This window comes from Hyperolius riggenbachi, chromosome 4 (assembly GCF_040937935.1).
Source record: "Hyperolius riggenbachi isolate aHypRig1 chromosome 4, aHypRig1.pri, whole genome shotgun sequence".
Lineage (NCBI taxonomy): Eukaryota > Metazoa > Chordata > Amphibia > Anura > Hyperoliidae > Hyperolius > Hyperolius riggenbachi.
Window position 1 is genome coordinate 246,789,430 of NC_090649.1, and position 24,940 is coordinate 246,814,369.

The window sequence follows — 24,940 nt, forward strand, 5'->3', positions numbered from 1 at the left end:
AGGTACAGGTGGTGCCCCAGTGTAGGTAGCAAGCTATAGGGGCCCCAGAATAGATAGCCAGGTACAGGTGGTGCCCCAGTGTAGGTAGCAAGCTATAGGGGCCCCAGAATAGTCAGGTACAGGTGGTGCCCCAGAATAGATAGCCAGGTGCAGGTGGTGCCCCAGAATAGATTAGCCAGGTACAGGTGGTGCCCCAGAATAGATTAGCCAGGTACAGGTGGTGCCCCAGAATAGATTAGCCAGGTACAGGTTGTGCCACAGAATAGATTAGCCAGGTACAGGTGGTGCCCCAGTGTAGTTAGCGAGCTATAGGTGCTCCAGCATAGATAGCCAGGTAGTGCCCCAGTATAATCTTACATAGACTGGTTCCCACGCAGACTCCTCTTGCTGGGCTCTCCTCTTCTCACCTAGCTCTCCTCCCCTCGCCACATCTTCCTGCTATGGTTACTTTCGACAGCAACTCTGACGTCATGAGAGGCTGCCGGGTAACCATGGCAACAGGACGTGAGGCGGCAACAGGAGTCCACACAGAAACGGGGTGAAGTAAGTTGCTGCACCCCATGCCACCAACACTGCCTGCCCTGCCTGACACTTCTCTCCTGGGGGCGAGATCCGCCATTTTGTCTGCCCCTGGGGGACCCTCTAACAGCTGCCGATGTACCCCCAGGGGTCCATGGACTGAAGGCTAAGAAACACTGAACTAAAGGATTCATGTAGGACTAACGTAGCCTTTAAATAATGTTAATTTATACACGCAATTGGAGAATGTGTTAGTTTATACACATGATGAGGCACATACTGTAACTTATCTCTCAATTCAATGTTTATGAAGTGAGAGATATTGTTATTATTAAAGTAAGGGCAACAAGATTCTTAAGATAGTTAAAATAGGCATTAATGCCCCCAGAGAAGTTTGCTGAATAAGCCCCATAGTGGGTTGAAGCAAGGTTTGTGACCCATATTTTCTATAGCCCGTTTGCAATCTCCATATCAATACACTGAGTTATTGGCTAGAAATCGGGTTGTCACAATGGCTAGGGACAGTCTGGGGTCAGTTCAACCAAATGTTTTTGTTTGCAATCTTCTCAGAATAAGATAAGGAAGAAGAAAATGTTTGGTTCCTTAAATATAGCTAAGAGCTTTGCCCCAGTCTATTACAGCATCCCTGTATATAGCCAACAGCTCAATGCATTCACGTGAAGATCACCATAAGGCAAAAACATTTTTCATTTTGGATTTTTTTGGAGGGGAATTTTTTGTTTTTAATACATTATGTGTTGAGAAGCGTGAATAAAGAGTCATTACAGTGTGTAAAAATTGTGATTTTATTTTACAATGCATTTTATCACAAATATAAGTAAGAAGAATTTCTGTAAAAACACCAAAAGGTAGTCATGTTTTCATTCACAGGTGTGACTCATGGGAAATAAAGTAGGTATGACCATGATTTTGGCAAGCATTTAATCAAACCCTTAATACTTGAATTGTAACCCTAATCTGGGAAACTGTGAGGGAAGATTATTTCTACCAGCAAGGTAAAAGAGATGTAAGCAAACATTACTGCCAATTACAGTGCTTCTTCCTTACCTTGCTATTTTTGTTCTTCCAGCACTGTAATTTTGGTCCCTGTAAAAGTCACATTTGCCAGTCCAGTGGCACTAGGAATAGTGGCATTGTTTTCCTTTATGGCGTATCTAAGTAGGGATAATCAATTGGACCAATCAAGTCCCACCAAGGTTAAAATTGATTGGTCCATTTTCAAGCTGCATATATTTGCATAATAAAATTACATAATCCTGCATGAACTTGGAAATATTTGCATCTCATTGATCATCCCTGTATCTAAGGACAGCTCTGGAAATTCTAGGTCAGACCCTAATGGGAAAAGTCACATGGAATTATGTCTAACCAGTTAACAACTCTTCCTATAGGAATGCTGTCATTCACAGCGTTCTGGCATCTCCTTCAAAGTCCCATAGCTATGGCTTGGTGTAGTTATTATATATAGGTCTGCACAAGTGGCTAGAGAGATTAGATAACCGGTATTTAAATATTTTTAGTGATTATTATTTAAACCTGATTATTTAAACCAACCAAATTTTTTCCTAATCCTAAAGTTACATTAGCTCTTACAATTTTAGACTAAAATGGTGCTTTCCTTTGGTAAGAACTATGAAGACCTCAAAGAGACTTTAGAACACTGTACTTATTGTAAGCAATATCGGTATATGTTCTGGTCTGGTTTGGGAATTTGATAATGGGTTCCCTGGAGAATTACAGATCTTATCTCTCTTCAAAGGTTATCTATAACTCTCCACAGAATTTTGTTTGAAAAATAAATATCTTGTGTGTGCCTAATTGGGGTCGCTCAGCAGTAGTTCCCAAAATGAGACCGTTTCCTTCAAGGTCATTTACATTCGTCTGTTTCATGATATCACTATAATAAACACGTAGCAGTATAATTTTGTTTCTCACATCTTCAAATATGCTACCTGCAAAAATAGAGTAAAAAAAAGAACATATATATTTAATGGTTGGTGTTTTGATTTCATATATGATAAAACATATATTCAACTTAATAAAATAATTTGAGACGTTAACAGCAAACTGTGATGCAAATGTTGACTACCAACATAAAGAGCATGCTGATGAAGCCTACAGACTCTGTTGAGGAATTAATAAGATGTTGAGGAATTAATATGCTTGAAAAAACAAAAACAAATAAGAACACTAAATATAAATGTACACATCAAAATTAGCAGTAATATTTACCCTCGTATAAATGGAATAAACAAACTAGTTAAAATGGGTGCACTTTAAACAATGTATACAGAATTACTGTAATTCCCAACCTGGTCGAGTCCTGAGTAAATGTTTCAGGGATCCCTATAGGCTATACAGTTAAGATTTATCAAAGAGTGTATTCTACAAGAGTGTACCTGAACTGTCCCAAAGTCTAACAAACTGGTCTCCACATCATGATGACTGCTCTCAAATATCAACTTTTTTTTTTTTTTTTTTTTAGATTGAGTGATTGAATTTTCATTTTTCTTCCCTAGATATGAAGATTGCTTGCCAATCATCAAGTGAGTGAGAAATATGGTCATTCCTGGGATTCTATATAAGATGGCATGACAAAAATGAAGTGACTTTAGGCAGTTAGGTTGAATCTATACTAAAATGAAATTACTTTTTCCATGAATACGGTCATGAAGCATTTCTTCATGGAAAGGACATGTATTACGCCTACCCTTTTTGCACAAGTAACACCCCAGCACCAGGAAAGCTACCTTTAAAGAAGGAATATGTAGGAAATTTCATCCACCAGGTCAGCATGCTAATGCTCAAAGAACCAGCAAGAGATCCCGGGGCAGCACTGTAAAGGTGTCCATACATGGTACAATTTTTTCATCCAATCTTACCAATTCTATGTAGTATAAGGGATCTGCCTAAATTATCCTTTCAGTATATTCACTTAATTTACCCTTATACTACATAGAAATGGTAAGATTGTATGAAAAAATTGTACCATGTATGGCCACCATTAGTTGTTTTGGGCCAAACAGTGGACAATTTACCATTGACTTGAAGAACCAGACCTTCCTTTGCAAACTGCATATCCAAAAATACTGGATAACCCAAAATGTATATTTTCAGTTTGTTTTTTTACTCTTTCTTACAAAAATTCTAAAATCATATATCCACCATAGGTTAGGGCCATTTTTTCCAGGAGGGAACCAATTAACTTATCTGTATGTTTTTTCGATGTGGTCGCCGGAGTCCCATACGATTGCTTCCTGAGCACCACCATCTCCAGCGACCTAAGGTGGGCAAGAAAACACCACCAGCGTCCAGAAGAATTCTGTTATGTTCTTCCTATGTCAATTGAAGCAATTTGGCCTGACACAAGTCACCTGTTTCAACTCTGCTACTATTGAGTCAATAATGTGCTCTTTCATAATTGTTTGTCAAGTGGGGGCCTTCACAAGTGACAGGTACAAACTTGAGAGAATAATAAAATGCTGTAGAGAGGATTATCGGTACCCACCACCCACCACTCGACCTTCACTACTCCTCCAGACTGCGTTCCAGGGCTGCCAGGATAGCAAAGGACCCCTTTCACTCTGGCAGCCATTATTTAAATCTTCTCCCCTTAGGATGTCTCTACAGGACCCTACCCACCAGGCACAGACACTCCTGCTACCTCCAAGCCATCCAGCTCTTTACCAAACCCCCCTCCCCACCCCTTAAATCTAGTGTCCCCATTTGCGTAGGGGCCCGTCTATACCACACCACTGTATACCGTTGTCCTGTTTTACTTTGTTCTACTTCTACTGAGCTTGTCTGTACCAAAAATAATTCTATTTACAAACCCCCTGTACTTGGCAAATAAACCGAATTCTGATGTGGGGGGAAACAGGAGTGCCAGGAGGAAACTCACATAGACAGGGGGAGAACATGCACACTTCAATATTTGTTGTATTGTATGCATTTTCCCTCTGTAGCAGGTCCTCACGAGAACAGTTTTTAGCTTCCTGATTAACTCTAGTGCATTTTGTGAAGGCTGTTGACACACAATTATGGCATTAAAGAGTAGAACATTTTTCTAACATATGCGGTTTGCTTCTTGATCAAAAAACTAGACTTATAACATGCTATGCCGTCCTGAAGCGTTGCCTATAAAAGGAAAATAATCAGGTCTAAAAGGCAAACTGCTACACTAAACAGTCTCTAATTAAAAGTCCTCACTATGGTGTTTTAAATAAAAATACACATATTACATAATACATATTACATATTACATAATACACAAATAACTCAGTGTTCAAGTGGACACATAGAAAGCAATTTTTTTCCCTACGTTTATACCCAAGAACCTATTTCCAAGTAGAGACACACATTTCTAATCTTTGCGTACTGTACTTTGTCTGTTACTGAACCAGCAATCATGAGGTGCAGAATAATAACAGAAGCTCATAGCTGATATGATGGAACGAAACTAATGTATTACAGTAAATGTGTCCATGTTGCTCTGTCAGTGTGGCTGCACCCTGAGTGTGAAGGCATATTGTGGATGATACACAAAAACAAAAGGACAGCTACATCTGTCAACACGACTTGCTGTACATTTATCATATGGTATTATCTATTGCATAATCTCTGCTTTAAGGGAGGAATAAAACAGAAATACCGTCATGCAATCCAGTTTTGATCTAGAACGCATTATGCATCGGGGACAAAACAACATACAGTTGCAGCTTGATTTATTGGTTTTCAGAAACACAATGAGCCCATCAATAATTCAAAATTCCAAGTCATAAGCAGAAAAAGAAACAATCATGTCAACCGTACAGACCGAGCGTCACCCTAGTTATTAGCGATGGCAAAAAACAACAACCCCTGAATGTGAAATTGTTTGAATGTACACTTGCGTGATCTGGCACATATATACGGGAAAGGCAGACATACACTCTTTATAACCTGGAATAGAAGTGGCCGAGTTGTTTTAATCATTTGTGCCTGGAAGAAATAAGACCTGTTTATTCACTTCCCTAGCCTGGAGGACCAAGTTTTTAAATTAAATTTGGAGGAACACTGGAGAAAAATACCCAGGCAAGCAAAAAGACCGCACTTCTCCAATTGTGCTGAAAGACCTCAAAACAATAAGAGGATAAACCAATCTAATCTGAAGTGACCTCTATTTGTCAAAAGCCGAAGGTGTGTGTCTATTACGATGTCATATATAAGGAGTATATCATACATTTAAAATGTAACAAATATTGTAAGACTCAAATTGCACTGATTTGCTATACAAAGAAAAGATCTTTAGTTATATTTTACTGTTTAGGTGGTCTGCATAGAGATGCATTGCTGTCAAAACAACATAATGGGGATATACAAATAAACCTATAAAGTGCATCAGGTTAATAAGCAAATACATTCAATAAGCCTTTTATTATTATTATTATTTAGTATTTATATAGCGCCAAAGTCTTCCACATTGCTGTACAGACTATATTGTCTTGTAACTTAACTGTCCCTCAGAGGGGCTCACAATCTAATCCCTACCATAGTCATATGTCTATGTATGTATCGTGTAGTGTATTCATCATAGTCTAGGGCCAATTTAGGGGGAAGCCAATTCACTTATCTGTATGTTTTCGGGAAGTGGGAGGAAACCAGAGTGCCTGGAGGAAACATATGCAGACATGGGGAGAACATACAAACTCTTTGCACATAAAGCCCTGGCTGGGATTCAAAAAAGTGGACCCAGCACTACAAGGCGAGAGTGCTAACCACTATGCCACCCTTGTTTGAATACCACTAACAGAAGACTGTAATTTGTAATGCATTGAGGGAAGGAATCTGTGAGATGACAATGACTGCTTGGACTACAGAGTGAATTAGGAGAAACTATGTTGACAAACAGGCTTGCGCTGGAGGAGACTTTCAGCCAATTATATATGCCCGTTGTCAAAAGTTGTGAAAATACTGAAGCACATTAAGATTTATTAAATATACACCGAGCTGCTGACTGTGAAGAGACATGTAAATCAGTTACTTTCCAAGGGTTTCTTGTAGCTTGAATATTTTCATTTTAGTTTACCTCAACAGTCAACTTGCAGAAGCACTAAAACGCAAAGCTTCTTCTGGGAGTGAAGTAGTTAAGATATGACCGTACCATTCATTCAGACACAGATTAAAAGATATGCCAGTTACTATAATCTCTGCACGTGCAGAACAGACTTATTACCAGCCTGCCCTAATAAAGCTACATTTTGTTTCTTTGTGGTATGAATATATCACTGTGTGTAATTGCCATGCTGGCACAAGCTTCAAGTTTGCATTTCTGTTTAGTAATTTCAAACTTGGCTGGTTGCTGTTTACATGGATTTGCTCAAGTGAAGAATCCTTTATATGTTCTACACAGTACATGAAAACAAATACATTGCTTGAATGGGATTTTTTTTTCTATCCTGGCATAAGCAATATAGAAAAATATAAGGGAGGAAAATAAGAATAGAGGAAAAAAATTAAAACTATTTTGTTCTTTTTTTTTTTTTTTGTGAAAGGGTGGGTAGGGGGCAAGATCCACAAAGCAAATAAAATACACACAAAAAAAATCACCTTCTGCTAATGATAAATGTATAAACAAATAAGGTAAGGGGGCTGAATACAACACATCTCATTCTGCTCCCAGTTTTTTTGCCAATAGAAAGAAAACCAAAAGAACTATCCAAAATACATAAACCAACATTTTGGGCTTGTGGTCGTACGCTTAAGGTGGCCACACACGATACAATAAAATTATCCGATTTTACAGTAATTCGATAAAAATGATCGTATGTCTCAAAAAAATTAAAAGCTTTTTTTTAATTCTACTAAAAAATCCGATCGGATTTCCTGTTTTTTCGATTTAAATCGATCCGGAATGCCAGATATTCCTCTTCAATTTCTACTAAAGATTGTATGGTGTGTGTTGGATTGTTAATGTATTAACCACTTCCCGACCGCCTAACGCACAGAGGCGGCCGGGAAGTGGAGCCCTGAAGGACCGGCTCACCCACAGAGGCGGCGGTCCTTCTAAGGGCATGGGCGGAGCGATCGCGTCATCCGTGACGCGATCCTCCGCCGGCGCCTGTCACCGCTCGCCCGCCGCAACGTCCCGCCGGCTATACGGAAGCGCCGGTGGGATGTTAACCCCGCGATCGCCGCATACAAAGTGTATAATACACTTTGTAATGTTTACAAAGTGTATTATACAGGCTGCCTCCTGCCCTGGTGGTCCCAGTGTCCGAGGGACCACCAGGGCAGGCTGCAGCCACCCTAGTCTGCACCCAAGCACACTGATTTCCCCCCCCCCCTGCCCCAGATCGCCCACAGCACCCCTCAGACCCCCCCCTGCCCACCCCCCAGACCCCTGTTTGCACCCAATCACCCCCCTAATCACCCATCAATCACTCCCTGTCACTATCTGTCAACGCTATTTTTTTTTTATCTCCCCCCCTACCCACTGCCCCCTCCTGATCACCCCCCCACCCCTCAGATTCTCCCCAGACCCCCCCCCCCCTGTATACTGTATGCATCTATCCCCCCTGATCACCTGTCAATCAGCCATCAATCACCCCCTGTCACTGCCACCCATCAATCAGCCCCTAACCTGCCCCTTGCGGGCAATCTGATCACCCACCCACACCAATAGATCGCCCGCAGATCCGACATCAGATCACCACCCAAACGCAGTGTTTACATCTATTCTCTCCTCTAAACACCCACTAATTACCCATCAATCACCCCCTATCACCACCTGTCACTGTTACCCATCAGATCAGACCCTAATCTGCCCCTTGCGGGCACCCAATCACCCGCCTACACGCTCAGATTGCCCTCAGACCCCCCCTTATCAATTCGCCAGTGCAATATTTACATCTGTTATTCCCTGTAATAACCCACTGATCACCTGTCAATCACCTGTCAATCACCCATCAATCACCCCGTCACTGCCACCCATCAATCACCCCCTGTCACTGCCACCCATCAATCAGCCCCTAACCTGCCCCTTGCGGGCAATCTGATCACCCCCCCACACCAATAGATCGCCCGCAGATCCGACATCAGATCACCTCCCAAATCCATTGTTTACATCTATTCTCTCCTCTAAACACCCACTAATTACCCATCAATCACCCCCTATCACCACCTGTCACTTTTACCTATCAGATCAGACCCTAATCTGCCCCTTGCGGGCACCCAATCACCCGCCCACACGCTCAGATTGCCCTCTGACCCCCCCTTATCAATTCACCAGTGCATTAATTACATCTGTTCTTCCCTGTAATAACCCACTGATCACCTGTCAATCACCTGCCAATCACCTATCACCCATCAATCACCCCCTGTCACTGCCACCCATCAATCAGCCCCTAACCTGCCCCTTGCGGGCAATCTGATCACCCACCCACACCATTAGATCGCCCGCAAACCCGCCGTCAGATTACCTCCCAAATGTATTGTTTACATCTGTTATCTTCTCTAAACACCCACTAATTACCCATCAATCACCCCCTATCACCAACCGTCACTGTTACCTATCAGATCAGACCCTAATCTGCCCCTTGCGGGCACCCAATCACCCGCCCACACGCTCAGATTGCCCTCAGACCCCCCCCCCTTATAAATTCGCCAGTGCATTAATTACATCTGGCCTTCCCTGTAATAACCCACTGATCACCTGTCAATCACCTGCCAATCACCTATCACCCATCAATCACCCCCTGTCACTGCCACCCAACAATCAGCCCTTAACCTGCCCCTTGCGGGCAAACTGATCACCCACCCACACCAATAGATCGCCCGCAGATCCGACATCAGATCACCACCCAAACGCAGTGTTTACATCTATTCTCTCCTCTAAACACCCACTAATTACCCATCAATCACCCCCTATCACCACCTGTCACTGTTACCCATCAGATAAGACCCTAATCTGCCCCTTGCGGGCACCCAATCACCCGCCTACACGCTCAGATTGCCCTCAGACCCCCCCTTTTATCAATTCGCCAGGGCACTATTTACATCTGTCCTTCCCTGTAATAACCCACTGATCACCTGTCAATCACCTGTCACTGCCACCCATCAATCACCCCCTGTCACTGCCACCCATCAATCACCCCCTGGCACTGCCACCCATCAATCACCCCCTGTCACTGCCACTCATCAATCAGCCCCTAACCTGCCCCTTGCGGGCAATCTGATCACCCACCCACACCAATAGTTCGCCCGCAGATCCGACGTCAGATCACCTCCCAAGGGCAGTGTTTATATCTGTTCTCTACCCTAAACACCCACTAATTACCCATCAATCACCCCCTGTCACTGCTACCTATCAGATTAGACCCCTATCTGCCCCTAGGGCACTCAATCACCCGCCCACACCCTCAGAATGCCCTCAGGCCCCAGCCCTGATCACCTCGCCAGTGCATTGCTTGCATCTATTCCCCCCTCTAATCACACCTTGAGACACCCATCAATCACCTCCTGTCACCCCCTAGCACACCTACCCATCAGATCAGGCCCTAATTTGCCCCGTGTGGGCTTCTGATCACTCGGCCAAACCCTCAGATCCCCCTCAGACCCCCTTCCGATCACCTCCCCAGTGCATTGATTGCATCTATTTTCCCCTCTAACCACCCCCTGAGACACCCATCAATAACCTCCTGTCACCCCCCCTAGCACTCCTATCCATCAGATCAGGCCCAAAACAACCTGTCATCTAAAAGGCCACCCTGCATACGACCGGTTTCACAAAATTTGCCCCCTCATAGACCACCTGTCATCAAAATTTGCAGATGCTTATACCCCTGAACAGTCATTTTGAGACATTTGGTTTCCAGACTACTCACGGTTTTGGGCCCGTAAAATGCCAGGGCGGTATAGGAACCCCAGAAACGGACCCCATTTTAGAAAAGAGACACCCCAATGTATTCTGTTAGGTGTATGGCGAGTTCATAGAAGATTTTATTTTTTGTCAAAAGTTAGCGGAAATTGATTTTTGTTTTTTTTTTCACAAAGTGTCATTTTTCACTAACTTGTGACAAAAAATAAAATCTTCTATGAACTCGCCATACACCTAACGGAATACCTTGGGGTGTCTTCTTTCTAAAATGGGGTCACTTGTGGCGTTCCTATACTGCCCTGGCATTTTAGGGGCCCTAAACCGTGAGGAGTAGTCTAGAAAACAAATGCCTCAAAATGACCTGTGATTAGGACGTTGGGCCCCTTAGCGCACCTAGGCTGCAAAAAAGTGTCACACATGTGGTATCGCCGTACTCAGGAGAAGTAGTATAATGTGTTTTGGGGTGTATTTTTACACATACCCATGCTGGGTGGGAGAAATCTCTCTGTAAATGGACAATTGTGTGTAAAAAAAATCAAACAATTGTCATTTACAGAGGTATTTCTCCCACCCAGCATGGGTATGTGTAAAAATACACCCCAAAACACATTATACTACATCTCCCGAGTACGGCGATACCACATGATTGGCACTTTTTTGCAGCCTAACTGCGCTAAGGGGCCCAAAAACCAATGAGTACCTTTAGGATTTCACAGGTCATTTTTGTTTCAAGACTACTCCTCACGGTTTAGGGCCCCTAAAATGCCAGGGCAGTATAGGAACCCCACAAATGACCCCATTCTAGAAAGAAGACACCCAAACGTATTCCGTTAGGAGTATGGTGAGTTCATAGAAGATTTTATTTTTTGTCACAAGTTAGCGGAAAATGACACTTTGTGAAAAAAAAAATTAAAATCAATTTCCGCTAACTTGTGACAAAAAAAAATAAAAACTTCTATGAACTCACCATACTCCTAACGGAATACCTTGGGGTGTCTTCTTTCTAAAATGGGGTCATTAGTGGGGTTCCTATACTGCCCTGGCATTTTAGGGGCCCTAAACCGTGAGGAGTAGTCTTGAAACAAAAATGACCTGTGAAATCCTAAAGGTACTCATTGGACTTTGGGCCCTTTAACGCAGTTAGGGTGCAAAAAAGTGCCACACATGTGGTATCGCCGTACTCGGGAGAAGTAGTACAATGTGTTTTGGGGTGTATTTTTACACATACTCATGCTGGGTGGGAGAAATACCGCTGTAAATGGACAATTGTGTGTAAAAAATCAAAAGATTGTCATTTACAGAGGTGTTTCTCCCACTCAGCATGGGTATGTGGAAAAATACACCCCAAAACACATTATACTACTTCTCCTGAGTACGGCGATACCACATGTGTGGCACTTTTTTGCACCCTAACTGCGCTAAAGGGCCCAAAGTCCAATGAGTACCTTTAGGATTTCACAGGTCATTTTGAGAAATTTCGTTTCAAGACTACTCCTCACGGTTTAGGGCCCCTAAAATGCCAGGGCAGTATAGGAACCCCACAAATGACCCCATTTTAGAAAGAAGATACCCCAAGGTATTCCGTTAGTAGTATGGCGAGTTCATAAAAGATTGTATTTTTTGTCACAAGTTAGCGGAAATTGATTTTAATTGTGTTTTTTCACAAAGTGTCATTTTCCGCTAACTTGTGACAAAAAATAAAATCTTCTATGCACTCACCATACCCCTAACGGAATACCTTGGGGTATCTTCTTTCTAAAATGGGGTCATTTGTGGGGTTCCTATACTGCCCTGGCATTTTAGGGGCCCTAAACCGTGAGTAGTCTTGAAACGAAATTTCTCAAAATGACCTGTGAAATCCTAAAGGTACTCATTGTACTTTGGGCCCTTTAGCGCAGTTAGGGTGCAAAAAAGTGCCACACATGTGGTATCGCCGTACTCAGGAGAAGTAGTATAATGTGTTTTGGGGTGTATTTTTACACATACCCATGCTGAGTGGGAGAAAGATCTCTGTAAATGGACAATTGTGTGTAAAAAAAAATAACAAATTGTCATTTACAGAGATATTTCTCCCACCCAGCATGGGTATGTGTAAAAATACACCCCAAAACACATACTACTTCTTCTGAGTACGGCAATACCACATGTGTGGCACTTTTTTGCAGCCTAACTGCGCTAAGGGGTCCAAAGTCCAATGAGCACCTTTAGGCTTTACAGGGGTGCTTACAATTTAGCACCCCCCAAAATGTCAGGACAGTAAACACACCCCACAAATGACCCCATTTTGGAAAGTAGACCCTTCAAGGTATTCAGAGAGGGGCATGGTGAGTCCGTGGCAGATTTCATTTTTTTTTTGTCGCAAGTTAGAAGAAATGGAAACTTTTTTTTTTTTGGTCACAAAGTGTCATTTTCCGGTTACTTGTGACAAAAAATAATATCTTCTATGAACTCACTATGCCTCTCAGTGAATACTTTTGGATGTCTTCTTTCCAAAATGGGGTCATTTGGGGGGTATTTATACTATCCTGGAATTCTAGCCCCTCATGAAACATGACAGGGGGTCAGAAAAGTCATAGATGCTTGAAAATGGGAAAATTCACTTTTTGCACCATAGTTTGTAAACGCTATAACTTTTACCCAAACCAATAAATATACACTGAATGGGTTTTTTTTTTAATCAAAAACATGTTTGTCCACATTTTTCGCGCTGCATGTATACAGAAATTTTACTTTATTTGAAAATTGTCAGCACAGAAAGTTAAAAAAATCATTTTTTTGCCAAAATTCATGTCTTTTTTGATGAATATAATAAAAAGTAAAAATCGCAGGAGCAATCAAATAGCACCAAAAGAAAGCTTTATTAGTGACAAGAAAAGGAGCCAAAATTCATTTAGGTGGTAGGTTGTATGAGCGAGCAATAAACCGTGAAAGCTGCAGTGGTCTGAATGGAAAAAAAGTGGCCGGTCCTTAAGGGGTAGAAAGCCCTAGGTCCTCAAGTGGTTAATATACACACCCTATCAATTTTCTCAGAGTTTCCAATCATTTTTATCATAATTGGGGAAAAGTTGAACATAGGTCTGTGGTACATTGGTCATATTTTTGAAATGTTACAATAAGTCAGAAAAATGTATTGCAATTCTTAAATTTAACAGATATTTAAAAAATTGTATGGTGTGGGGCCACCTTTAGAGAAGCCATAATCAACTGTCATTTTTTCAATTTATCTTACTTTTGCTGGAGTGTGTGCATTTCTCCTTGCGCTCAGTACAACCGACTAGCAAAGTTCGAGTTCGCGTGAACTGCCATAGACGTCAATGGGACGGCGAATTTATAAACCTACAAAGCCTGTTTCTGGCCACAAAAGTGATGGAAAACTTGTTTCAAAGGGTCTAACACCTGGACAGGGGCATGCCGGAGGGGGATCCATGCCAAAAATCCCACAAAAAATTACGGAGTTGACGCAGAGTCAGGTTTTAATCGCTAAAGGGCAGAAATCACAGTACATTCCTTCATTGGAGGAATAAAGGGCTGCTTTTAAATGTCCAGAGTGGTAATGTAACCACTTGAGGACCGCCCCCAGCCGATGGGCGGCGGCAAAGTCCGGGCCCAAACGACCGCAATACGCCCATCGGCGGGGGCGGCTGCGGGAGTGGCTATGCGGCGATCGCGTCATTCGTGACGCGATCAGCCGCCGGGGACTCGCTCCGCCCACCGCTCGTAGTAACCCGCCGGCCGTTCGGAAGCGCCGGCGGGTTACTAGCACCCGGATCGCCGCTGCACGTATGTATAATAGGCTTTGTAATGTATACAAAGCCTATTATACTGGCTGCCTCCTGCCCTGGTGGTCCCAGTGTCCGAGGGACTACCAGGGCAGGCTGCAGCCACCCTAGTCTGCACCCAAGCACACTGATTTACCCCCCCTGCCCCCTGATCGCCCACAGCACCCCTCAGACCCCCCCTTGCCCACCCCCCAGACCACTGTTTGCACCCAGTCACCCCCCTAATCACCCATTAATCACTCCCTGTCACTATCTATCAACGCTATTTTTTTTTATCCCCCCCCTGCCCACTGCCCCCTCCTGATCACCCCCCCACCCCTCAGATTCTCCCCAGACCCCCCCACAGACCCCCCCCGTGTACTGTATGCATCTATCCCCCCTGCTCACCTGTCAATCACCCGTCAATCACCCCGTCACTGCTACCCATCAATCAGCCCCTAACCTGCCCCTTGCGGGCAATCTGATCACCCACCCACACCAATAGATCGCCCGCAGATCCGACATCAGATCACCTCCCAAGCGCAGTGTTTACATCTCTTCTCTCCTCTAAACACCCACTAATTATCCATCCATCACCCATCAATCACCCCCTATCACCACCTGTCACTGTTACCCATCAGATTAGACCCTAATCTACCCCTTGCGGGCACCCAATCACCCGCCCACACGCTCAGAGAGCCCTCAGACCCCCCTTATCAATTCGCCAGTGCAATATTTACATCTGTTATTCCCTGTAATAACCCACTGATCACCTGTCAATCACCTATCAATCACCCCCTGTCACTGCCACCCATTAATCACCCCCTGTCACTGCCACCAATCAATCAGCCCCTAACCTGCCCCTTGCGGGCAATCTGATCACCCACCCACACCAATAGATCGCCCGCAGATCCGACATCAGATCACCTCCCAAGTGCAGTGTATACATCTCTTCTCTCCTCTAAACACCCACTAATTACCCATCAATCACCCCCTATCACCACCTGTCACTGTTACCCATCAGATTAGACCCTAATCTGCCCCTTGCGGGCACCCAATCACCCGCCCACACGCTCAGATTGCCCTCAGACCCCCCCTTATCAATTCGCCAGTGCAATATTTACATCTGTTATTCCCTGTAATAACCCACTGATCACCTGTCAATCACCTATCAATCACCCCCTGTCACTGCCACCCATCAATCACCCCCTGTCACTGCCACCCATCAATCAGCCCCTAACCTGCCCCTTGCGGGCAATCTGATCACCCACCCACATCAATAGATCGCCCGCAGATCCGACATCAGATCACCTCCCAAGTGCAGTGTTTACATCTCTTCTCTCCTCTAAACACCCACTAATTACCCATCAATCACCCCCTGTCACGGTTACCCATCAGATTAGACCCTAATCTGCCCCTTGCGGGCACCCAATCACCCGCCCACACCTCAGAACGTCCTCAGGCCCCAGCCCTGATCACCTCGCCAGTGCATTGCTTGCATCTATTTCCCCCTCTAATCACACCTTGAGACACCCATCAATCACCTCCTGTCACCCCCTAGCACACCTACCCATCAGATCAGGCCCTAATTTGCCCTGTGTGGGCTCCTGATCACTCGGCCAAACCCTCAGATCCCCCTCAGACCCCCTTCCGATCACCTCCCCAGTGCATTGATTGCATCTATTTTCCCCTCTAACCGCCCCCTGAGACACCCATCAATCACCTCCTGTCACCCCCCTAGCACTCCTATCCATCAGATCAGGCCCAAAACACCCTGTCATCTAAGAGGCCACCCTGCTTATGACCGGTTCCACAAAATTTGCCACCTCATAGACCACCTGTCATCAAAATTTGCAGATGCTTATACCCCTGAACAGTCATTTTGAGAAATTTGGTTTCCAGACTACTCACAGTTTTGGGCCCGTAAAATGCCAGGGAGTATAGGAACCCCACAAGTGACCCCATTTTAGAAAGAAGACACCCCAAGGTATTCTGTTAGGTGTATGATGAGTTCATAGAAGATTTTATTTTTTGTCAAAAGTTAGCGGAAATTGGATTTTTATTGTTTTTTTTCACAAAGTGTCATTTTTCACTAACTCGTGACAAAAAATAAAATCTTCTATGAACTCACCATACCCCTAACGGAATACCTTGGGGTGTCTTCTTTCTAAAATGGGGTCACTTGTGGGGTTCCTATACTGGCCTGGCATTTTAGGGGCCCTAAACCGTGAGGAGTAGTCTAGAAAACAAATGCCTCAAAATGACCTGTGAATAGGACGTTGGGCCCCTTAGCGCACCTAGGCTGCAAAAAAGTGTCACACATGTGGTATCGCCATACTCAGGAGAAGTAGTATAATGTGTTTTGTGGTGTATTTTTACACATACCCATGCTGGGTGGGAGAAATCTCTCTGTAAATGGACAATTGTGTGTAAAAAAAATCAAAAATGTGTCATTTACAGAGATATTTCTCCCACCCAGCATGGTTATATGTAAAAATACACCACAAAACACATTATACTACTTCTTCTGAGTACGGCGATACCACATGTGTGACACTTTTTTGCAGCCTAACTGTGCTAAGGGGCCCAAAGTCCAATGAGTACCTTTAGGATTTCACAGGTCATTTTGAGACATTTGGGTTCAAGACTACTCCTAACGGTTTAGGGCCCCTAAAATGCCAGGGCAGTATAGGAACCCCACAAGTGACCCCATTTTAGAAAGAAGACACCCCAAGGTATTCTGTTAGGTGTATGATGAGTTCATAGAAGATTTTATTTTTTGTCACAAGTTAGCGGAAATTGATATGTATTGTTTTTTTTTTCACAAAGTGTCATTTTCCGCTAACTTGTGACAAAAAAAAAAATCTTCTATGAACTCACCATACTCCTAACAGAATACCTTGGGGTGTCTTCTTTCTAAAATGGGGTCACTTGTGGGGTTCCTATACTGCCCTGGCATTTTAGGGGCCCTAAACCGTGAGCAGTAGTCTAGAATCCAAATGCCTCAAAATGACCTGTGAATAGGACGTTAGGCCCCTTAGCGCACCTAGGTTGCAAAAAAGTGTCACACATGTGGTATCGCCGTACTCAGAAGAAGTAGTATATTGTGTTTTGGGGTGTATTTTTACACATACCCATGCTGGGTGGGAGAAATCTCTCTGTAAATGGACAATTGTGTGTAAAAAAAAGCAAACAATTGTCATTTACAGAGATATTTCTCCCACCCAGCATGGGTATGTGTAAAAATACACCCCAAAACACATTATACTACTTCTCCTGAGTACGGTGGTACCACATGTGTGGCACTTTTTTGCACCCTAAGTGCGCTAAGAGGCCCAAAGTCCAATGAGTACCTTTAGGATTTCACAGGTCATTTTGCGACATTTGGTTTCAAGACTACTCCTCACGGTTTAGGGCCCCTAAAATGCCAGGGCAGTATAGGAACCCCACAAATGACCCCATTTTAGAAAGAAGACACCCCAAGCTATTCCGTTAAGAGTATGGTGAGTTCATAGAAGATTTTATTTTTTGTCACAAGTTAGCGGAAAATGACACTTTGTGAAAAAAAACAATTAAAATCAATTTCCGCTAACTTGTGACAAAAAAAAAAAAATCTTCTATGAACTCACCATCCTTCTAACGGAATACCTTGGGGTGTATTCTTTCTCAAATGGGGTAATTTGTGGGGTTCCTATACTGTCCTGGCATTTTAGGGGCCCTAAACCGTGAGGAGTAGTCTTGAAACGAAATTTCTCAAAATGACCTGTGAAATCCTAAAGGTACTCATTGAACTTTGGGCCCCTTAGCGCAGATAGGGTGCAAAAAAGTGCCACACATGTGGTATCGCCGTACTCAGGAGAAGTAGTATAATGTGTTTTGGGGTGTATTTTTCCACATACCCATGCTGAGTGGGAGAAATATCTCTATAAATAGACAATTGTGTGTAAAAAAAATAAAACAATTGTCATTTACGGAGATATTTCTCCCACTCAGCATGGGTATGTGTAAAAATACACCCCAAAACACATTATACTACTTCTCCTGAGTACGGTAATACCACATGTGTGGCACTTTTTTGCAGCCTAACTGCGCTAAGGGGCCAAAAGTCCAATGAGCATCTTTAGGCTTTACAGGGGTGCTTACAATTAGGCACCCCCCAAAATGCCAGGACAGTGAACACACCCCACAAATGACCCCATTTTGGAAAGTAGACACTTTAAGGTATTCAGAGAGTAGCATAGTGAGTCCGTGGCAGATTTCATTTTTTTTTTGTCACAAGTTAGAAGAAATGGAAACTTTTTTTTTTCTTTTTTTTGTCAGAAAGTGTCATTTTCCGCTAACTTGTGACAAAAAATAAAATCTTCTATGAACTCACCATGCCTCTCACTGAATACTTTGGGATGTCTTCTTTCCAAAATGGGGTCATTTGGGGGGTATTTGTACTATCCTGGAATTTTAGCCCCTCATGAAACCTGACAGGTGCGCAGAAAAGTCAGAGATGCTTGAAAATGGGAAAATTCACTTTTGGCACCATAGTTTGTAAACGCTATAACTTTTACCCAATCCAATAAATATACACTGAATGGTTTTTTTTTTATCAAAGACATGTAGCAGAATAACTTTCGCGCTCAAATGTATAGGAAATTTTACTTTATTTGAAAAATGTCAGCACAGCAAGTTAAAAAAGTCATTTTTTTGCCAAAATTCATGTCTTTTTTGATGAATATAATAAAAACTAAAACTCGCAGCAGCAATCAAATAGCAGCAAAAGAAAGCTGTATTAGTGACAAGAAAAGGAGGTAAAATTCCTTTAGGTGGTAGGTTGTATGACCGAGCAATAAACCGTGAAAGCTGCAGTGGTCTGAATGGAGAAAAAGGCTCTGGTCCTTAAGGGGCGAAAAGACTGTGGTCCTCAAGTGGTTAAAGATAACCTAAAGTCAAAAAAAAAAAAAATGAGATGAACTCACCTGGGGCTTCCTTCAGCCCCCTGCAGCCGATCGGTGCCCTCGCAGCTCCGGTCCGATGCCTCTGGACCCGCCAGCGAACACTTCCGGTTTGGCCGTCACCGGCCGACAGGCATGGGAACGAGAGTGATTGTTCGCGTTCCCAGCCTGTATATCGCCCCCTATGCTGCTATTGCGGCCAGGAGGTCGCAATAGCAGCATAGGGGGCGATATACAGGCTGGGAACGCGAACAATCACTCGCGTTCCCATGCCTTTCGGCCGGTGACGGCGAAACCGGAAGTCGTCGCCGGCGGGTCCAGAGGCATCGGACCGGAGCTGCGAGGGCACCGATCGGCTGCAGGGGGCTGAGGGAAGCCCCAGGTGAGTTCATCTCATTTTTTTTTTCGCCTTTAGGTTCACTTTAAGGGTTATGCCCACTTCACACTGACAGACAAAACGCTGCATTTACCGAGATTGAGCGCTAACAGGTGTGTAAGGCCCTTAGGTGTGTGTGGTGCTGCCTGTGCGCTCAACTGGACAGGCCAGCGTCGCGTATAGCAGAGGCACAGGTGTGAGTCAGTGCCAGTGGGCTCTGTCTGTGTACTATTAGACAGCAACAGTTCAAACACAATACAGTGATAACAACAGATGCCCTGGAGCACTTGTGGTAAAAACTGTGCTTGTGTGTTATGTGGCACACAATTCAATATCACTAGAAGTGGGCACAGGTGTTGGTGGGTCCCAGTGGGCTCTGTCTGTGGATTAAAGCAGGGGTCCCCAACCTGGGGGCCGCGGCCCCCTTGGTGGTCCCTGGGCAGTTTTTCTGAGGGGCCGAGTGTATATACTACACTCACAATCGGGGGAAAAAAGGCAGGAGGGGGACTGCCGCCGCCACTAACCACGACCCCCAAATCCCCGCCCCCCTCCCCCGGGCCCCAGAGAAAAGTTTGGTCGGTATAGGGGGCCCCGGGCTCAAAAAGGTTGGGGACCCCTGGATTAAAGGACAGACACTGAGAATATGCAACAGTTCAAACACGATACAATGATAATAACATAGGCTCTGGAGCACTATTGTGCTTGTGTCTATTGTGACACACAATTATAGTGTGCACAATGGTGAGTGCCTGTGGGCTGTGGAGTGACACAGACACACAAAAAAAAAAAAAAAATAACAGCAGAAGGATGAAGTAGCCCTCAGAAGGACTGTTTGAGATGCTTTAAAAGCAAGTATGTCAGCGAGGATCAACATAAACAAGCCTAGCTATCGCTTTCCTTATCTCCAGCAAGTTTTGTCCCTTCCTCTCACTATTCCAGCCGAAGACAGACTGGAACATGGCAGGCGCTGCAGAGGGGGGTCCATGAGGGAGTGCAGGCTGATTGGCTGCTGACTGTGATGTAAGGCGTCAGCATGAATACCCGATCTTCGACGAATAGTGCTCACCCACGAAGCATGCAGGCCATCTCTATTTCAGAATAAGAGCCTTGCATCCCCAACAATTTGGCTACACAGAAGATATATCAAGGACCACTTTATGCTGTTATGCTACCATACACAACTTTCCTTGCAACTTATAGCATTCACCACATAGAACTATGAGAAAATAACCCATATTACAACTACACAGTTCAAACACAACTAAAAAAAGAGACAAATCAGTTGGCCCGGTTCACACTGTCAGTTAAAATGACCCATTTAGCTGACCGTAACAGGAACGGATACTAATGGATGTTAACGGATCCAGCGTTAGCCTACGGATCCATTCACATTGCTCCATTCGAACGGATCCAGTTGGTGCGTTCCACCGAACAGGCTGCAAGTTTGGAGAGAGAGCGATTTTTGCGCATTTAAGGCCCTGTCGCACTGACCATGCGCTAACGGGAGGGATGTTCATGGACCGAAAACTGGTGTCCAGTAAAAACTGATCCGTTTCATGCTTTTTTTTTTTTTTTTAAACGGGTCAGTTTTTGATCTGTCCAGTGCAAACTGGCCCTTACACATAATAATAATAATATTGCATGATTAGCATTATTGGTAATTGCACTGTTATGTGCAATTGATGTCTCATTTTAGGACTGAGGAGATCGTTTAATCTGTCCAGTCCTTGCTAGATCTGGTACCATAGATGCACTTTCTGTGCCTTTAAATTTGCGGACAGGCTTACCTTGCAGACCATTTAAAGTGAACGTGAACCAAGTAAAATTATTTAAAATAAACACATGATGTACCTGCAAATGAAGATTACATGCTTACCTCGACGCCAGTTCTTCTCAGAAGCTCACCATTTTCTTCTTACAACGATTCCTTTGAGTTCTGACAAGATTTTGTCAGAACTGAAATATACAAGTTGCTGTCAGTTATATATAAATTGCTGTCAGTTATAATTGAAATGACAACTGATGGGCAAGGTAATGTCCATGTTTTCTTATGGCTCAAGTGGGCGATACTACAGTTTAACAGTGTGCTGAACAGGAAGCTGTTATGGCCATTTTCAAAATGGAGGACAGAGAAATTACATTGATCACAGTGGACAAACAGGACGCAGGAGAGGAGAAATACACTAATGAGTAAACTACACATGAGGCAAGTATGACGTGTGTATGTTTATTTTGACTACGTTTTCAGTTCAGATTTGCGTTAACCACTAAGGGGTTTTCCTCGTATGGACCAGAGCAATTTTCACATTTCAGTACTCCTCCCTTTCATTTACCAATAACTTTATATCTATATCTTGTTTTTTTTCACCACCAATTAGGCTTTCTTTGGGTCGTACAATTATTTTATTCTAACTGCAATTTAACGTAAATAATAAGAAATAATGGAAAAAATGCTTTATTTCTCAGTATTCGGCCATGTGGATAAAAGCAACACATTTTATTTGCCCATTTGCCCCAGCTATTACAATGTTTAGAATATGTCCTTAGTACAATGTGTGACTACAATATTTTATTTGTAAATAAAGGTACATTTTTCCAATTTATAAGTAATTAAATAGCGAGGTACTACTTGGGAGTAAGCATTTGCCATCTTTTTTTGTATTGTGGGGAGTAGTTGTGGGTGGTTTCCTTGGTGGTGATGGCATTTGGGGGGCTGCCTTTGCTGCTCCACCCCCTTGGGGTATAGCTTGCAGGGGGTAGTTTCACCCCACCTGTATTGGGACCCTCTTTGTATTACACACCTACCTTTGGAAATTATACAGTTCATAAGATTGATGTTGCTCCTTTATTTAAATAACAAATAATATACAGTATCTCACAAAAGTTGGTATACCTCTCTCATTTTTGTAATCTATTATTACATCTTTTTACAGGACAACATTAAAGAGGAGCTGTTAGGTATAAGGTCTCAGAGAAAATAAACACATATCAGTAGCTAAAGATTGGCTGTACTTATATTACATATGCATTTCACTGTCCACATTTGTACTTCACATAATTTTTATATAGTATTTGCAGAGAATGATGCTCCTGACAGCTCATGGCAGGTTCCATGTTTGTCTGTCTCCTATGAAGCCAAATGTGTCGTCATGTCCTGCCTGCTTCCTGATGATTCCACTCTCACAAACGCTGGTAATGAATAACACTACTGTGCAGTAAATATTAATTAGCCATGTGGCTAGGAACAATAGCGGACTCCTGCAGTGTACTCTGCCCGGAGATTTATTAGTGCTGTGAGCTAGACTGTTACATGCTGTTGTATCTTGAGCCTCACTAGCAGCCAGGGGAGGGCCCCAGAATGCTTTGCAGTGTCTGTTATTCGGCTTGCGTCCACCTTAGGAGCCTGGGAATACGGAGCCTTGCTGTCAGCAAACATCTAAAGTAAGAGAGATTTTTAACTGCAGTATTGCCTTTTTGGCTTCCTTCTAAACTGTTTAACCAGCTGAGCGGTCTGGACGAGCTCAGCTCGTCCAACACCGCCAGCGGCTGCCGCTCAGGCCCTGCTGGGCCGATTTGAATGAAATAAAAAGCAGCACACGCAGCCGGCACTTTGCCAGCCGCGTGTGCTGCCTGATCGCCGCCGCTCTGCGGCGATTCGCCGCGAGCAGCGGCGAAAGAGGGTCCCCCCAGCCGCCTGAGCCCAGCGTAGCCGGAACAAAAAGTTCCGGCCAGCGCTAAGGGCTGGATCGGAGGCGGCTGACGTCAGGACGTCGGCTGACGTCGATGACGTCACTCCGCTCGTCGCTATGGCGACGATATAAGCAAAACAAGGAAGGCCGCTCATTGCGGCCTTCCTTGTTTATTCTGGGCGCCGGAGGCGATCGGAAGATCGCCTCCGGAGCGCCCTCTAGTGGGCTTTCATGCAGCCAACTTTCAGTTGGCTGCATGAAATAGTTTTTTTTTTATTTAAAAAAAACCCTCCCGCAGCCACCCTGGCGATTTAATCAGAACGCCAGGGTGGTTAACACAGGAGAATAGAGGTTTAAATTAGCTTTTGCAGCCTGACAGTTACTCTTTAAAGATATGACATTTGATACATTAAGTAGTCAGTGTACAGTATTACAGTGTAAATTTGCTGTCCAATCCAAATAACACAACACACAGCCATACTGGGAGTGCAAATGAGGAGGCATGAATGTTAGTGCGTGACACAGGGAGGTAGCGGCCTTTAATTGGGATGATAGCAGAACAACAGAGGGGCCTTAGAAGACACCGGGAAAGGCTGGAGGAAGTCCCAAGTAAATAAAAGTCAACTTGTTTCACCCAGTTCAGGTCAGGGTCACCATTTTCTTAGTGTTCTTGTACAATAGATATAATAAAAACAGGGGTTGTATACAATATGTAAAATAACTAAAACAAGAATAATAGACCTAAAACAAGGAAAATATCTGGTCTAAAGCAGAGCATCGCCCCTGATTTGTGCTGTTACAATTTGAGTCAAGTAATTGCCTTGTAGCATAGATTGAATATGTCAGCCTTCATATCCCTCTCACCTCAGGTTCCTTTTAGCTTTTAAACAAAGGGAACACACGCTGTGATGATTCCGCGGGCCCGCGATGGTCCGGGCACTTCCGGATTGCGTTCCACATCGCCTTCTCCAGCGGAGGTGGGTGTACGCATGCGTTCCAGAGGACGCATGGGTCGCACGCGTACGTCCATGCGTCAGACGCGTACGTCCATGCGTCAGACGCGTACTAACTATGCGTCCAGGCGGCAGGCACCCCGGAAGTGACGCGGCTGGAGGGTATATAAGCACTTCCGGTCCGCGGCCGCACACCGGTTATAGCGTTTGCCTGCTGGAAGTAGGCTGAGTCTCTGGCAAGTTCTGTATTGAGTAGCTGGACTTTGTAGCGTTCTGATAGCAGTTTAGCTGTGCACAGTGCTGTATCGATCACCAGCAACCCCGTGGGTGCTAGCTAACCTCTGGGTGCTTAATCAAGTCCTGTATCTGTTTACCTGTGTATGACCTGGCTTGAAATCGACCACTCTCCTGTCTGATCCCCTAAACCAATATCTGCTTACCTGTGCTTGACCCGGCTCGACATAGACTATCCGTTCACGCATTTCCGCCCGGGGCAGGACCCCATTTAGTTGGTGACGGCCCGGTCACACGACCGTTACATTATAACCGGCCACATTACATATACTACTTGGCATGGAGGATTTGCAGCGGCAGATTGATCAATTGGCCGAAGCGGTCAAGGGGCTAGTCGAGATAGTCACACCCTTGGCACAAGCGCAGGTTGCCGCCCAAGCTCAGGCGCAAGCCCAAGCGGCAGCCATGGCCGCAGTGCAAGCACAAGCTGCTGCCGCCCCTCTTGATATGACCATAGATATGGAAGGCAATGCACCTCCTGCTCCTGCTCCAGTTCTTCCGCCTCCAGGCGAGCCCGTAGTCCCTGCGCCT

At 44.2% G+C, this 24,940-nt stretch overlaps 1 protein-coding gene across 1 annotated transcript in view; it reads right to left on the minus strand.

Moving 5' to 3' along the window:
- Positions 1 to 1,311: 1,311 nt before the first annotated feature.
- The window catches only part of UBE3D (ubiquitin protein ligase E3D), a 250,014-nt gene continuing 226,385 nt past the window's right edge, over positions 1,312 to 24,940 (minus strand). The window contains exon 10 of the mRNA XM_068281549.1: positions 1,312 to 2,492. Coding sequence (XP_068137650.1) covers positions 2,472 to 2,492 — 21 coding nt within the window. The 3' untranslated portion in view covers positions 1,312 to 2,471. The remainder of the gene's footprint in view (positions 2,493 to 24,940) is intronic.